Below are 17,937 nucleotides of genomic sequence, written 5' to 3'. Positions count from 1 at the left end.
TTCTGACCTGAACTATAATACTATTATAAATACATCTATTTGAGTGGCAATGCACTGCAGTGATGGAGCCAAGGTACAGGGTTTATAAATCCGCTATTACATGGATATCCAAGTTCTTCTTTGGGAGATGTAGAATATAATGAAGCCAGTAAGTTTTAGTCGATCTGACCAATCAGACCTCATGCTAGCCCTTAGGATCCACCGTTCAGAAGAAAAATCCCTCTCCGAAATGAAAATTATATTTCAACTTGCAGTTGACAAAGCATGTAAGGTCTCTTTAGCTGTGTGCTTTGCAGTGGTGTTTTTGTAGTGTCATGGCCTAAGGGTATGAGAAAGGAAGATCAGTAACTAGCACAAGCGGTATCAGCCTTTATTAGTCTGGATGGAAGTGGGAATGCTTCCAAGCACACAGGGTTTAGAAAAAGACTTTTATGCTTAAAACATTTAACAGTTTTGCAAGCTACAAAGACATTCAGAGGAAAGCAAATGTTAAATGACACTATTGGAACGTGTGTTAGCTGGATATGGGAAGACTAGAATAGGTCCTGGGAAAAAAAATCTTTTACTTTTGGAAAATAAACTTTCTTCTCAACTTCAGCTACTTTTCTTGCAGACAGACTTATGTCTAGAAATTACTTAACCAGCATCAATAAATTACCTGTATATAACTGCTAGCATCTCTTAAAACAAACATTCATGTCATGTTAAACCTGAGTCTGCTGGGTTTCTCAAGATCTAAACAGATTGTAACCACATTTGTTTTCCCTGCCTCATGAGGTGGGAAAAATATGCTCTGCCTGGGCCTGGTGCTTGTGTCAGGAATCATTGCAAGGGGGTCCTTTATGCATAAATGTAACAGCAGCCCTGAAAAGTTTCAGTGTGATATAGAAAGATTCTCATTGTCTTCAAACAGTAAACACCAGGAAAAAACATATGCTCATTTTATGCACAGCTGTTTTTTTCCAAATCCTTGCTACAAAAGCAGTGTGCAGATAGATGTGCTTTAAGAAAAGAAACCATGTGTCTTAAAACTAATTTTCAATGTTCCTAACTGTTAACGGTATGTCTCCTTTCCTCCATGATTGGATTTTTTTTGGCTACCTGAATTCAAGCCCATGTTTTGGCCAGTGGTTTACACTATTTCAACCACTGGTAAATAACAGCTCCTAAACATGTGCTTAATTGGAAACACATCTCCCAGTACTGTTGACTTTAAGCCCTGGGCTGTCTGGGGGCCGTGGGACTGATGCAGTGCAGTATGGGATACTCTTTGTTTCTCAATAGCAGGCAGAGTATTTGTGCAGCACTGGTCAGCGTTTGTGCCGTGTGACCAAGACTGCCACAGAGCAAAGGAAGGATGTGCAGAGGCAGCAGGGGAAGCAAAGCTATCTCCACACTGCAACCAAGTAACAGGGAAAAGAGTCAATGTTTTTTTCTGTGCCCTCAAACCCGGCAAAAGAGGAAGCAGCAGCCATGCCAGCTTCATGCTTCTCACACCCCAGCTGTGTCCTAAGTGCAGCAGAGACCCTGGCTTGCAAACAGGTACTGCCTCACCAAAGCTGACTGGCTGGCATCATCTGGCAGGGTAAGTTGCACCACACAAAGTTCCTGCCTGCTTTAGAATGAGGAAAGGTGTACTGAGTGAGCAAGTGTTGTGCCACAGGAGTCCACCAAACAGGGGCAGAGCTGGCAGGAATTTTAGATTTACAATTTTATCAAGTGAAAAATGGATGAAATTTGGAAAGGCTTTTGAAGGAAAAAAGGCCTCAGCCAGTCTGTTTAGCTTTGGCCATCCATAAGTGATCTTTTGCATTCACCTTCTTTCAGCACAGTTCAACTCCAATGCAGGCAGGCTGGTGGTGTTTCCTTGCTGCTGCCCTGAAGCTGGAGCAGAACAAAAGGAAGAATCAGGGAAGTCATACAAAAGCCTCCTGGCAGCTCCTGTCCATCCAGATGTCCCAAAGTGTCACTTGGAGGAGATGTGACAGCCTTATCCTTCTTTGTCATTTCCTTGGAGTCTGTGGGAGCAGGTCATCTGGCCTCTAGATTGACCTTTGCACTCGCAACCAGCCCTACAACTCTGTAGGAATATGCTGATTTTTTGGATCTGTTGTTTCAAGCATTGGTCTCCCAAACTGCAAGATGCTGTCCCAGTCCCCAGGTAGAGGTGATCAATACCAACCTGCCAACTATGTTGTCAGCATAGGATAAAAATGTAAACCATCGTGTTTCTGTAATGCACTTTAATCCTATTTTTCATAAAACTATTTCTACATGGAAGAACTTATTTTTATGATGCAAAGGATGACTTCTTTTTATGCTGGTTATTATAACCTGGTTCTACTGTTCTTAAAGAATCTGATTCTGCTTATTCAGGGACAGCATAATCTAATTCTTTAGGGTAACAATTTTTAACAATTTACTTTTCTTATAGGTAGTGCTGTAAATACTATCACTCATTTTACATTTAAAAAAAAATATCCTTTATCCTTTAGTACAGTCTTTCTTCTCATTCCCAACCAACCTTTTTTCAGTAGAGTGGGAAATTCACTGGTTTTGCTAGGGAGGCAGTGAAAGGATTAACTAAATATCAAAGATATACCTAGTTCTGAAATGAGTCATACCTCTATAGTCTGTGCCTACCAGTTCACCGCACTCAGTTTCATTGATGGTGAGACCCACAGGCCCACCAAACAGGCCACTACAATAGTAAGAAGGAACTACTGCTTGATGGGCTGGGAGATTTCTCTTTTTTTAAGTGTTAGCCATCACCAAGTCACTCATAATGGAAGCTGTGCTAATAACTTCTGAAATTTTCTAGGAGTTTGATGGTTTGCAAAAACAGTGACCATTATCCTGCTATGGGGGTATGGGGAGACGTGCTCTGTTTTTCTTTTTTTTTTTTTTAAAAAAAGCAGAAAAAGAAAGAGAGAAAATGAAGGGGTTAGGATCTTGAAATACTTCTAGTGACCAGTAATCACATTCAGCACAAAGCCTTTCTAAACATATGTGAGCATCTGTGACGGGGTGTAATGCTTCTCCCAAGGACAACAGTGTGAGTTCTACTACAAGCCACAGAAGGTAAAACTACTAAAAAATTACAAGAAAAAAGATCTGTTACAGCCAATGTGAGCTTTTCCCAAAAACTGGAGATCAGGATTAAGTCTATCTCAAACCCAAAGAGACTCGAAGAGAAAGTATATTAATTAGTATATTCATTTCTTAAAAAGAGGGCAATGTTTTTAAAAATCTTTGAAGTCAAAGTCTTTTTTTTCTTTCTTTTTCTTTTTTTTTTTTAAGAAAAGCTTTCTGTTTTATATAAATATGTCTGTCAAGATATTTCCTTCCTGGGAAAATGCACCGTAACACACAGTTCTCCAGCTAAGTCCAGAGGAAGTTGTATAGGTTCTGGCCTACCAAGATAAGAAACTGGAGGAATACAGGCAACAATAAGAGTTACAATGAGTAAACATTGTGATAACTGGTGTCCAGGGGCAGAGACTCTATTTGAAGTCCCAGTGTTTTATCTCCTTAATGTGAATTTTAACTTTGCAAATGCATTACCATGTTTTAACAGTTATTTTGTAGAGGGGAGTATTAAATGTTTTTACTTCCACACTTTCAAAAGCAGATTATATTATTTGCTTACAGGATTGAATTCTTCATTGCTGAAGATAACACGTGCTTTTAGAATCCTAGTTGCAAGCACCTGGACTCAAGAAGGTTGGAATTAGAAAATGAATCAACCTTAGAACCACAGAGTTGTTGAGGTTGGAAATGAACCTTAAGATCATCAAGTCCAATTGTTAACCTAGCACTGCTGAGTCCACCACTAAATCATGTCCCTAAGCTCCACATCTACGTGTCTTTTAAATGCCTTGCAGCTTTTTGCAGAGAGAACTGAGGCAGGATATTAATTTCTCTGTGCTCGTCTACTCATCACTTACCATTGCTTCATCCTCTGCCCGCTGAAATTAAAACAGAGGGTTGCCCATTCACGTGAGCTGGGGATTTCAATTTTAATGTTGTACAGAGAGAAAAGGAATTAATCCAGGACACTAGTAATGGAGAGGCTAAATTGTGTTTAGAAGCAAGGAGGGCTTGGTGGTGCACTGCTGCAGTGTGGGGGCCCCATGGCAGCACTGCAGCTGCCCTCCAGTTTGCAGAATTGTCTGTGACACTGGCATGTTTGCTGGCTAAGAAGAAAGATTGTTCTCACTTTCCCTGTCAGCGTTTGCTCCTCTAGGAACCCTCAGCACTGAAAAAGCCCTTGCATCTTATCAGGATTTCTTGATGTCAGTAGAAGTGTGGGGAACACTGATATGTGACTCATCCTTGCCTGTGTGAGGATTAGTAGGAAGATTTTTGGATAATAAAAAGTACAGTCACCTTATTGGAAAGTACCAATCTTACTTGCTTCGTTCACATTTTTTTTTTTCTTTGCATTAAATTTCTAAAGCGAGGTAAATTAAATCTGCCAGTCAAAGCTGAGGACTGACACTTTCCTTTAAGATCTACTCTGTATCTTTGCCACCCTTATTTCTTGGTCTCCCCTCCCTCTCGTTGCTCCCTGGAAGAAGCTAGTGTTCCTCCTCAACTAGGGAGGGGGAAAACAGTTTAAGGCCACCCCTGACAAGGGGCAGGCTGGGTTGGAGGGACAAGGACTGGAGGATGCAGCAGTCCATGGACGCTCTCTTCCCATCAGCAGTTCTGGATCCCCTCTCGAGTCCATACCCCTCAAACCTGGTGTTGGTCAGCATGCTCCACAACAGCCACCGCTGCAGCTTCCCTATGGCTGCTCTGAAGGAGTTCATAGCTAGCTTTCCTAGCAAAAAAGGCTAATGCTGGATGATTATTTTGGAAGTTATTTCTACGGGCTTTTGTCCTGTTTTGCTTTGAAGTTTTTCTCTGCTTTGGATTTGCTTCCCCTAATCCCTACCCCCGTGCCACAATTTAAAAATCAAGTAAAGCCAGAGCTGACAGAACAGGCCAAACCCATGGAAGAATTGCTTTGGACAGCTGTGACTTGTGAATAATTTTTTTCCAGAGTAAAGCCTGGAATAAGCATTCTTCATTTTCGCTGCAGTTATTCTGAAGTTTCACATGGGATACAAGGCGTTTGACCCCAGTCCCATAAAACCACTCCAGAAAACAGGCTCTGCGTAGATGAAACCCTATCACTTTTAGTGCGGCTCCCCAGAAAGTGCAGCACAGCACATGTAGTCGAGGTGCTGTGAGACTAGCTATGAAAGCAGCCACAACTGCGACTGGGACCTGTGCTGCACAGCATGGTATATGAGTCTTAAGAGAAAATCTATGATACTTTTTGTCCTACAATCTGCCCCATTATGGAAGAATTTTATTTCATCTATAATATATTTTTTACCAGAATTGGAGACTTCAGATTCACTATTTTATTTATTTCCATTTGAAAATAATGTATGTGAAAAACTGTATGTTGCTACATTTGTTTAACTTCTAGAAAGATGTTAACTGGAAGAAATACCACAGCATTTCAGTTAGCCAAGGGCCATTGTATGCAGTTGATCTGGTAGCACAATGGTGATGAAATACAGATTACTTCAGAATGTTACAACAGCAAGGAGAAGACAGAGTATCTTCTGACTCCGGCTTTCCTCCTTTACCTTGAAGACTCTTTACCTTTCTTTAATAAGTAAAAACAAAACAGATATATTGATCTGCTAATTTCTTTTTCCTTTTCATTTGTTGAGCAACTATGTTTGACCCAGGGTCCCCATCTTTAAATGGCTCTTCCAGACATTGCCTCAATGAAAATAATTTCTATTAGCTCACAGCTGGCCAAAAAGTAAGTGAAATCAAATGCTGGTTTATGAGCTCCTGTCCATCACCTCTATGATCTTTTTGCTTCTTTCAAAAATAGTTCATTTTTCTTTCAGTTCCCTTCTGTGAACCCAGTAGCAGTTTATCGATAAGTACCATGCTCATAAAGAGCTGAAACACTGTCTTGCCTAAATACATGTACATTCACCTACAATTCTTACACTTGTCTATAATTTCACTTTGCCCTCTAGTGTCCATTCCGTTTTTTCCTGTACTGCAAAGCACACTGTTGACTGAAATATGCCAAAACATAATTTTATTTGGTGATGAGATGTTCAAGGATAGTTATGAACTAAAAAGAAAGCTTAATGGGATGAGAGTTTCTGAACAGTTAGTGGGCCATGAGTAAATATATTCCCGCTGCAGGCAATGAAAAAGAAAGCTGGGATCCTTCATGAGAGAGCAGCTGAAAATATTTCAAAGCTGTTTCCCAGTTTCAGTAAAAATGAGGCCATTTCAATAATGGTTTACTGCATTGCAGAAGCTACCTAGAATATCAGAACCAGAAAGGTAAGTAGGCTGAATGTGCTTTTATTGTACAGGCTTGAAGAAGTTAAAAGACAAACAAGCAGCAGAAGAAAGATTTGAAATATTCTTGCAGTGGGGCCATTTCAAATTGTTAGTTACGAAGGTCAAGAAATACACATTTGACTGCAACACTTGTAGCAAGGTGTCACCGGGTGGAAAACTGGTTCAATCTGTCAGATATTTTGCTCTGTTTCTTTGGGGTTTTTTTCTGTTATTCTGGATCATGGTGAAGTTGTGAGCTGGTTTTATTTCTGGTATTTCAGCTTCAGACCTGATACCCATGTCTCTCGTCACTTCTTTGGCTTCCATCCATGAGTGATAGAGAGGAGAGCATGTACACCCTGCAAAAGAGATCTGAGTCATAGATACAGTACGTGAGATCTGGTGTAGTATTGTTATTGTTCTTACCAGTCATTTTTTTGTTTAGATGTGTCTTTTTATTATCACCCCTTTAAATGTTACTCTTCTGAATGGCTGGAGATCAGGGAAAGCTTTAAAGTGGTTCTTCATTTGATGCTTAAACCAGCCTCTAGCAATTTCAGCCCTCTGGGACTATCATCATTCTCCCTTGAGAGCCACAGCCATGCTCTCTCTCCTCTGCTTCTTTATGCCAGACCCAGAAACCTGTGCCAAATGGACATCAGCCTTGATCACAGAAAACAGCCTTTTTTAAAAAAAAATTGTTGTTTTTTTAACCAATTTTTTACCAATATTCATTAGGTAACAAAGCCTGGATATAACTCTGTTTTCCCCCTTACTGACACAAAGCAAGTGACTAGGGAAAACACAACCATTTGAAAAGGAATTACCCAGGGACAATTTTCCAAGGGTAACATCTGGGCTTGACCTGACTGAAATGAATGGATATTTGCCCAGTTTGTTGCAAGTTGTTTTAAAGAACCTGATTATATTGCAATTATCACTTAAGGCTATGTGGTTTGGACGGGAAATTCATTAGAATACCAAGGGCTATATGTTTCTGTGGATCAGCTGGTGAGGGAAAGAGGCAGAAAATTTCATGCAGCGATAAAGCACAGCACTGAACAGTGATCTTTAAGATTGCAGTAGCAGGATGAATACATCCATGGGCAAGTAGGATGTGCCACAGGCAGATGTGGCTTTAGAGTACTTTTGTGTAGAGCAGTTATTTCAAAAGAGCTTGTGAAAGAAGTTAAGGTGAATCCAAAACAGAGCAGAAAGGAATAAAAGCCTTTCTCATAGATAGTTAGAGGAGGCAAAGATACTTGAATTAAAAGTGACAATGCCCATCTGAGAAGTTATTGCAGAAGCCATAGCTACTGCAAACAATATCCTAGGTAGACAAATCCTAGAATTACTTTACCTATTTAATCAAAGCAAATGTTAGAATGACTCAAAATAAAAGAATTACATTCTTAGAAAAGAGCATACAACTTTGAAAGAATAATGAATGGTCTTAACCTAAGACAGGACCACTCAAATAAACAATGTGCTACCTTATTTTTGACACAGGCTCAATCAGTATAAATCTAGCAGTTCCTGTAAGATGAGGAATGTGTAGTTCATTCACAAATAGATGATTCTCTATATGTAGGTGAAATAGAGATGGAAAGTAGTAGCACATTTTCTCAGCAGAAAACACCACATGATTTGACAGCATATGTCATGGGATTACAGTCCTTTCCTATGGAGTAACCCTCACTGAAAATCCATATAGATCAATTTATAGCTAATGTAGATGTCTTGCTTACCAAGGAAAAAATTTACGTACATTGGATAATGCATTACATTTGAAAAAAAAAAAATGAATTCAGCAACAGGAGTATTTAAATAAAATCAAAATTAACTAGAAGCATTGCCACAAGATAAATCATAGAACAAATAATAAATAGAAATAATTTTAAAGCTGTTATGTCAAGTCAAAATCTTTGTACCTCAGTTGTTCAGCTTCCTTATGACTTTATCAATCAGCTGAAGACATCTCCTCAATTCTGCACGGCTGATCTCCCAGGAGCACAAGTCGTGTTTTTTGTCTTTAAGAAAACAGTCTAATTTTTGGAAGTACTTTTTCAATTTCAGCCTGTTGACTTCTTTACTTCGAAAGTAGTGGGTCTGCTTCTTGATAACACATGCCTCCAATTGCTCAATTTGCTGATGAAGTCCATTTTGGAATTGTTCTAAAGCTGTCCCATCCCAAGCAGCTAGAGTCAGATTCTTGCTAAAGATATAGAAGATGTGTTGGAAGATCTCTTCAACAACGACTTCGACATTTTCTTTCTGTCTGGGCTTTAGAACCTGCTCAGGAAATCTGAAGGACATTTTCTCTCTTAGACATTGTTGAGGAAACTTTTTGCCCATTTTGTCCAAAAGTTTCAGGCTGTTCTCAACGACTTTTCCTTGCTGTAAAGGAAGGTGATTACACTGAAGACTAGAGATGGTGGTGGTGCACAACAGTATGAGGCCAATTTGTATCAGGCCAAAAGCATTCATGATAAAGATAGGCTCTTAGGTTCCTCCTTCCCTGTGTATGAATACTGAGAGACAGGCTGGGATGCTTTGAAGGTCATTCATAAGCTCCCGTTTCTTCAAAATCTTGAAATTTAATTATTCTGTAGGAGAAGTTTTCTTTCATCATTTTTTGGTTTTTAAGGTTTTCCCCCTTGTGTATGCTTTTGACGCTACTTTCATTTTCTGCTTTATGACTTCACTGTCTTTTTTTTCTTGCCACTTTCTTCTTATTTCAGCTGGATATTACAATGTTGTATATCAGATTATCTACTACCTCTCCCTCAAAAATTCTGTAGGAAGTATAGTGAGAACTTAAAAGAAAAAAATTACAGAATTATCCTTAGTTTCTTAATATTTTAGCAGTGGAAGAACATGTTGAAATAAAATAACAGTCTCAATGATGGATCAGAGACCTGCTAAATACTACTTCCATCCTGTCTCCTCAGCATGTTTCTTACTTCCAAAATTCAGTTAAGCTTTCTCTACCTATTGTAATTTAGGGAACACATTTTCTTTCCCCTCATGTTTATTTCTCTTGACCATTTAGACTCAAAGGACAAATATCATATCATTAAAATATGTGTGTATACATATATATTAAAAATGTGTATATGCATTGATATACCTATGTCTGTTTTAATACATACATACTGTTTTAAATGAGGCCTTGATCTCACTTAGGGACTGTAAGTGCCATGCAAATACAAATACTCACATGGAAACAGGTAAGATACTTGGACAAAATATTCCCCTCCCTCCGTATAAGTAACTGAGTAATATTTAGTATCAATGCCAGTAGAGCACAGGTCTGAATTCTGACTTTAAATGGGAATAGAATGAATAGACAAGACAAAATATACTCTAAAATTCAGCCATTTGCTTTCCCTAGCTATATAATAGAGGACATTAGAACTATCACAGTACATTGGGAAATCTAGCTCCCGTCTTTGATTTTTTTTGATGAAAACTAGACTTAAATGATCAGTTTGCTGTCTTGTCAGCCTCCTGTGCAAACTTGTGTCATTGCAAAATGAATTCTGTGTAGCTGATTATGCCTTGTTGGATTCTCTGTAGCTGATTGTGTCTTGTTGGAGAGCTCAGACAAACTTTTTGTTTACTCTGAGACCCGGCTCTGTGGTTTTGTTCTGTTGTTGCACCCATTGCTATATGTTGGCTTCATTCCTGGTATGGTAGTCACTCTGAATAGATTTATGATACTATTTTTGCATTTCCCTTGTGTTCAGCACACAGGCATTTTGGAGGCTTCAAAATCATAAATTTAGCTAAGCACAATCACTCACATGAGCAAACTCTTTGGTTGTCCTGATGTTGTTTAAGCAACCTTGGATTGGATGCACTGCCAGTGTGAGGAGAAAACGAATCCCCTATCACTTGTGGCAGTATTATATAAAAAGAGTAAGAACAATGAGAATGGGATATAAAATGCATAACATGGGACCAAATCTTTTCACTCGGGGAGAATGCTTATTACTTTGGAAAGACTGGCCTGAAGTGCATTATTGTGTTGGATAAAAAAATGGACATGAAGATGCATCATTTTTCCAAAATTACAGCTGTAGAAGGTAAACACATAACATTTTACAATCATCATGAAGTCAATAAAAAATGTATTTAGCTCAAGAAAACTCTTAAAGACATTTCCATAGTTATACACAAGTATTTTTTTCCAAACTATATTCATTATATGAGCTTAATCCTTCTACTGATTTAAACAGGTAAACTTCTTGACATGCACTCAGTCTCCCAGACACATAAGTCCTTTCTTTCCTTTTGCAAAACAGTTTTTTACATGCTTCCGTCCCAGTGAAGAGCTGCAGATGCCATCCTGGGTGTCACAAACATTGCAGAAGGGAAAACCAGATAAATCTCTTCCATTTTTCTTACAAAGATAGAGCTGGTCCAGGTGTTTTATTCTCTTGCCTGTGATAACAGATCAGTTGTCCACTCTTCCTCACAGAATAGTTACAGTTGACTTAGTCCATCAGGTATGTAGGTTTTTGGTTGGCTATTGCTGTTATTTTTTTTTTAATAACAACAAATTGTTCTTCCTCACTCAGCCAGTTTCTTGATTACTACACTGAGCAAAGCATAGTAGTAACATGGCATGATTCAGGACACAGTCCCCCCCTAATGATCTGTATTGCTTAATTTGGAAACAAACCATTCATTAAAAGTAATGATTGGAAGAGGTGACTGTGTGATACGAAGCTGCAGCACAGATTGCTCTTTATTTCTCTGCCTGTGTTTGAAGCACAGACCCTCTAATGGTCTAATTCACTGGAATGAAAAGAAGAAATAAGTTTACAAAGCACAGCTGTATTTCCAAGTAGACCTAACAGATAGTTATTCTAGAAAGATTATCTGATCTTTAATTTTGTGAAAGAAAGATCTGGCCTTAAAGGGTCGTCTAGCTATATAGGTACTCATTACAGGGACATAGGACTGTATCTAAAAATACACACAATTTTATATCTTTCTAATACTTCTAAAATGCCACAAATTGCTTCCCTAGCAGAAATTCTTGATTTTATTTTATAATGCAATAAAGCAATGAAAAGAATATTTGCTATCACTTATGACATGGATTCTTTTATCTCATGTATGAAGGCAAGTGGTAAGTCTAAGTTCAGCCTATTCACATGCTGGCAAATGGAGCAGTGTGAGGGAACTCTCCTGCAAAATAGCATGCTTTTGGACTCTGGTAACTACCCCATATAACCTTATACCAGCTTTCTCAAATCAAAATAACCAGTTCCTCTCAACATTTTATCTACTTTAGCTATCAGTTTCTTTTCTCCTTTGATCTTTTCAAAACACACTGATTTTAACACGTCAACATGCCACAAAAAGGTCCAAATAGTTTCAGCTTGTCACTGCACAGGATAGCTTCCTCCCCAGCTAGTGACACTGCCCATGTTAAACTAAAATCGTTTTTCTCCATTGTGCTTTCTGTCACAGCTATAACTTGCCAGTCCTCCTCCTTATATGTCTAAATTCTTTCTTTGTTTAAACCTTTTCTTAAAAGAAAACTTTACATACAGGCAAGATTGGATTATTTGCTCTTACCATAAGATCGTGTGACTGGCCAGGTACAAGCCTTGCGCTGTGATGGAAAAAGGCTGGAGCAGCCAAAAGTGCCTGTGTGCTGGTCAGAAACAGGTTAGTGCAGGTTTAATATTATAGCTGGAACCACTCCACATGGATGGATAAAGCTAAGAAATTTATCTAGTTTTTTGACTACAAAATCTACAATGAAGACAAATTCCTTTTTCACATTTAAATGATTAAAGCACACTTAATTTAGCTCATATATTAAAATTTCATTCACAATCACTGTTATGGTCTGCGTTAAGAAGTTAAAATCTAACTTAGCCATGTGACCTTCCCATCTCAGTAGACCATTTCCTGGCATCCTGCTGACCCGTCCCAACCCAAATAACTGCTTTATCTTACGCTGAGTAATTCACTAAACCCATTTGTGCGGTACATGCTTGCTTTTGCAAAGTAATGTTTCAAGAATTACAATTTTACAAATAAGGTTATTAACTAATAATTGAAATACACCTGAGTGCCACAAATTCATTTTACCAGAAAAGAAATTCAACAGAGCAGTCCTCAAAGAAGTAGCAGCAAAGGGGTATTATCATAAGCTACTTTATAGAAGCAGAGAAGTAAAAAAATAATTACTATTCCCATTTATGTCACTGAAGGTTTCTTACCTTAATTATAAAAACATAGTTGGGACCTTTTTTTCTGTTTAAAAAGGAGCAGGACCCGCAGTCCTTGTCATAGGGAACTAAAGTATCTGGGAGTATGTTTATTTTCTTATATTGACAGCTTGGAGATCAGCACACACTGGGGCCGTCTTTGTGCTCTTAGCAAGGTTCTTACATTTGATGATGTGAACTGTCATAGCCACTGGGCATAGGTTCTTCGGATGCTTTGCTCGAAATATCACATGATTTGTCACATTTACTCTGAAAGAGTGCTCAGACTTTAATTTCTTGAGTACAATGGGATTCATTTTTTAATAAGTGAATTCCTAAAGAAATTCTGAGTGGCACCTGCCTTCTTAAAATGAAGAATCTCTCAGATTCTTTTTATCATGAGAAAAACCACAGGTTCCCAAGATAAAAATGATTTTCAGACTCTTCTGTTTATGTCAAAAAGACAGACATTTTCAAGGACAGATTTGCATGGGAATAGTGTTTTTTATAAAATCTAAACAGTATAAAGGCAGCTGTGGAGAATACCATGACAATGGTCATAAAAAAATACTTAAATATAAAAAAATATATATAAAGAATACTTACATATAAAATGAAAACAGGGAACATTCAATGCATATAACCCTGAAAATTAACATGAAATATGATGCAAATACATAGCGAAATGGGCAAATATGTGAGGCATTTGTATTTTTACAATTACAGAGACAAGCGACAGGAGATGGCTTGGCATTTGGGCAGGCTAGGACAGTCAGGTGTTGGTAATGTGTGTTCAAAGGCCAGAGCCGGATTTCTCTCTTCTCTGGCATCACTAGGGTGACCAACACAGGACAGTGTTCCCTTAGGGAAAAGGTCCAAGGCAGCTGAGTGGTGTAGTCTGCTCCTGGAGGTGGAGGCTTGGGCTTGAGGAGTAGGAAGAGGCCAGTGCAGAGGTGGGCTTCTGAGCAGAAACAGCTGGGAGTGGAAAGGGAACGAATGAGCTGCAGCCTCACAAGCATTTTAAAAGGTCCGTGTTCAGGAGATGAGGAGGTAAGCTCCCTTTGGGGGACTCATGTCCCAGTCGCCTCCAGCTGCCCCACAGCCCTAAGCCCTGCTTTAGCTGTCCCTCAGCACCTGACACAGCCATGGAGGTCTTGCCGTGGTGGGTGAAGAGATTCAGGCTGTTCTTGTTGGCTTTGTGCTGCTGGAAGCAAAGGCAGAATGGTGCCACAAGGCAGCAGTGGTGCAGAAGGGCTGAGCTGGAGGAAGGGGCCATGCTGCTGCCCCCAGCAGTTACAGGGTTGAGCAGGGAGGGTCAGGGCACCGGGGGGGACCTATGGCACTGAGGGTGCTCCTCCTGCCCACTCCAGCAGTTTGATATGGGGGCATCTGTAGAAGAATGGCTGCAGAAGCGTGGCCACGGAACCCCTGAGGGTCTGCACAATCCAGGCCTGGAGCGCACAATCCAGACCTGGAATTAGAAGTGTACTGGAATTAGAATTGTGCTGAAGTTATTGTGCTGAAGTTAACAAGAAAGTAACTTTGATCTCTTCTTGAATCCTGTTGCAAAACCAAGAACAGGAGGTAGACAGAAGAAGTAACAAACCACAAGGCCAAGACATAGCTGACGCAAATAGCTGCGTGAATAGAATGCTTGTTCCAATCATGATTAAGCTTTGAAAGCATGATAGTGTGTTTAGGCTATATAAGAAATGTTGGAAGCTAATAAAATTGAGAAAGATGCATAACTCATATTGAGTAGTCTCTTGACTCCGGCAGACTCTTCTCCCTACAGGCATCTTCCTTTCCTGATTTCTGTGCCATCCTGTCTGATGTCTTGCAACATGTGTACAGATCTGTCAGCTGTGAGTAGAAGCAATGTGGCTTTGCAAACTAGCCCTGGCTTTTACCAGTGTTCTTTTTCCTTGGCACAATTGACATGGGAAAGGTGATGAGGGAGGAAGAGGAGAAGGAGAATCTTGTTTTTACTAGGAGGTAGCAGGAGATTGCCTGCTAGTAGAAATGAGCACAAATGTGAGAGGAAAGATGAAAGGGAGAGTGTGATGGTTCCTCATACTTTCTTAACGAAGTCTTGCCTTGAGATGCAATGAATACAAGAAGTGCAGGAAAAAAGGCCCTAGTTAAAGCCTTCATGCTGTTCCCATGTGGGTGATCTCTTTCCTCTTTGTGGCATTTCTTTTCATTTTCCTGGCAGCTAACCTGGGGAAAGTCCTCTGGAGAGTGTCCAGCACAGTCCCCATGAGCTGAGAGCCATTGATGCTGCCCAGAAAACTGTTTGTTGTTGAGAATCTGGGTAAAGGAGGGAAGATTTCCGGGGATGCTTCTCCATGGGCCTTTCAAGAGCTCTCCAGCTGCATCAGGCATCTTGTTTTTCCTGCTTCTGCTGCTGTGGAGTTGCACCTTTTGGTGTGGGAATTGCTTGATGTGCGCTGTGGCCACCCATGGGTCCTGGATCCCTGTCCCTGGGGAAGTAGCCCCAATCCTACTCCGCATAGGAAGAAAGACAACAGGTCCTTTATAATGTTTTAGTCATTCTTTAAGTTATCCAACAGGGAAATACTCATCTTGTCAGTATTGACCTAATAACAAGAAAATTATATGGGTTATGTATTGCAGGACATTGCTCCTTTACTGTGTCATTGCATTCTTCCATAGATGGGATAAGAAGGTGAAAAGGTGAGTGGAAAATTCTGGGCTTTGGGTCAGCTCAGAGAGCTGCAAGGGGTGGTGCAAAGTCCAGCTGGCAGAGAAAAAACAGTGGCATCCATTGGGATTAGTACAGGAACAAATACTCTTTAATGTCCTCCCCTCCGCAGGCAGCGTGCCACTACCTTTTCTGTTTAAACACAGATGAACACAGCGTAGGGCCCCATCTGCTTCCCTCAACAGGCTGGGGAAATGGGCTGACAGGAACCTCAGGACATTGGTTTGACAAAGCCAGTGCAAAGTCCTGCCCCTGGGACACATGAAGCTGTGCAGAGGGACAGGCCACAGCTGATCAGATGGGAGAAGCTCTGCAGAAAAGGTCCTGGGTCCTGTGGTTAATGTGGTCACAAGGCAGTGCTGCACCTAGGCAGCAAACTGCACACTGGACTGCATGAGCAAGGGTGCAGCCAGAAGCCCAGGGAAAGGATCCTGCCCTGTGGTTTGGCACTGGTGAGACCACTCCTGGAAAACCATCCACTAGTTTGGGCTCCCAGCACTGGACAGACACTGACACATGGGAGTGAGTCCAATGGAGGGTCACTGTGATTGCAAGGGGATGCAGGGCATATGTGGAGACACAGAGGGTGTTGGGTACTTGCTACTTCCCTTCCTCATTCTCTCTCTGCAGGACCACAAACTCTAGATGAAAGCTTGGGCACTACAGCTTCGGTGGCCCCTGACTATCACCTCCTCAGTCACATCTGCCTCAGGGGAAGCAGCAGGTGCAAACCTGTACAACCCCTGTGTGGCTCAGCCAGCACCAGTGCTAAGATGTCAGTCCTGTCTTCATCTGAGGCATCTCAATACCTTGCCTGCCTTCCAACCAGGGAGGTCACTCTTCCAAGGAGAGACCCACTCCAGGATGTGGACTGCTTCATCCTCCAGGTGCTTCATGAGGGCTTGTGCTTGCCATCGCCCCCATCAGCTGCCCTGCTAGACTCCCTGTGGGGAACCTCACCCCTCCCGGACCCTCCTCTAAGATGACACTCCCAGAGTTCACAGCCAGCTTCACATCCTGCACCAGAAGATTGCCACCTCACTGAGCACCATCATCGTCAGTGTGCAAGAGGTTTTGTCCTCGGGCAGCCCCAACCCCGGTGCCCCACAGCAGGGCACATGGGCCCCGTGGGACTTCTTTCCCACCAGTCAATATTCCCTGGCTGCCTGGGGCCTTGTGGCCTGCAGCCAGGCATCCAGGGCTGCCTATGGGGGTGAGTGTGGGTGGCTATGGGTGTTTCCCCACAAATTTTGCATATTCCTCCCCCGACTATTCTAAACCCTCTGTAAATCTTCTCTGGCTGTGAAGGTATTACACATATTTGGGGCCACAACAGCCTTCTGTGTGCAAGGTTGCTCCAGGACGATGTGATGACCCAGGCTCACCATCTCCCTGCAGGCTCAAGGCATGTTGCTTTGGCATGGGTGGGGGTGTCCTGTATTTTTCCTGACATCTTTCTGCAAACCCAGGACAAGACCACACTGACCCCAGATACATCCAGCAGAATTCAGATCTCCCTGTGAGCTCAGGGCAGGACAACTTGTGCTAGCAGATCATCTCAGCTCCTGGTAAATCTGGAGAGGAAGAGCAGGACACTTTCTCCAGTAGGGGACCAGAAGCAGCTTTGGCTTTCTGCAAGCTTAGGACAGAAGTCTTTGGGAACAGAAAAGATCCACCAAGATCATATCAAAAGAAAAAACACAGTACCTCTGCTATTTGGGGCTGTTACCACAGCTTATCAGAGAACAGGAGGCATTTCCCCAGCATTCACACACAAACATCCTCCTGTCAGGGGCTCAAAAGGGCTTCAGTAATCTGAAGAATCATCCTAACCAAAAGGCAATAGCAGAACCCAGACCTTGACACAGGGTGAGGCTTTTCCCATGGGCTGAGCAAGCATCAACACAAACCCATGGTCCCTCACTTCCCCTGGGATGACTGCCTCAGGCGGCCACAGTTCAGTGGCTTGGGATCTCAGCAACAGACTGGGACAGCCACCATTTCTGCCTGGCCTAATTCCCCAGTGAGCATCAAGCATGCCAAATGGTGCCCACAGCATGCTGAGGTACAGCTGCAATCGTGGACATTCATGCCATTTGCCACAGTCTCAAGGTGTTCTCCCTGGCCTGTAAAATACCTTTGTTTTCATGCTCCAAAGCCAGTATTTACATTACAGATTAGTGAACAGAGGATGCTGGGGTAATGTGGATCTTTGGGAGGTCTGGGGGTGGTTATTGAAACTGACCCAAACAACTGAATACATTGCATCCTCCCTCACTGTTGCTTCTCTCCTCTTTTCTCAGACAGCATTCAGATAGAATTAGCCACTGGTCAGAATTTAAATGGCAGACTTGTGAGCTCTAATTAGCTTCTTCAAACATGTAAATTGCAGAAGAGGGTACTGGGCATATGGGACAGAGAGCAGCAGTGCACAGGGAGCATTTTAGTGACAGGCAGTCAGCCCAGTCAGCTCCCCCCGGTCCTCAGAGCACAGGAACAGGCTTCTGGCTGTGCTGGGGAAAGCTGGGTGCCAGGGAGATGGCCCCTGTCCTCCCACAGCTTCCCAGTGTGTCCCCCACTCCCCACCCCACCTCACCCCCGGCCTCA

At 41.6% G+C, this 17,937-nt stretch overlaps 1 protein-coding gene and 1 long non-coding RNA gene across 2 annotated transcripts; one reads left to right on the top strand and one right to left on the bottom strand.

The window, feature by feature from the left end:
• Positions 1-1,388: 1,388 nt before the first annotated feature.
• On the top strand, positions 1,389-17,924 carry LOC114013499 (uncharacterized). Its single transcript, XR_003556510.2, has 3 exons — positions 1,389-1,585; positions 15,243-15,302; positions 15,961-17,924. It is a non-coding gene; the product is annotated as an uncharacterized LOC114013499 (long non-coding RNA).
• Positions 8,305-8,936, bottom strand: LOC101915699 (interferon omega-1). Its single transcript, XM_005242183.2, is given in 2 exon segments — positions 8,305-8,901; positions 8,904-8,936. Coding segments are annotated over 2 exon segments (630 nt in total).
• Positions 17,925-17,937: the final 13 nt, after the last annotated feature.

Source organism: Falco peregrinus, chromosome Z, assembly GCF_023634155.1.
Source record: "Falco peregrinus isolate bFalPer1 chromosome Z, bFalPer1.pri, whole genome shotgun sequence".
In the NCBI taxonomy this organism is placed as follows: Eukaryota; Metazoa; Chordata; class Aves; order Falconiformes; family Falconidae; genus Falco; species Falco peregrinus.
This window is presented reverse-complemented; position numbering and strand designations above follow the sequence as displayed.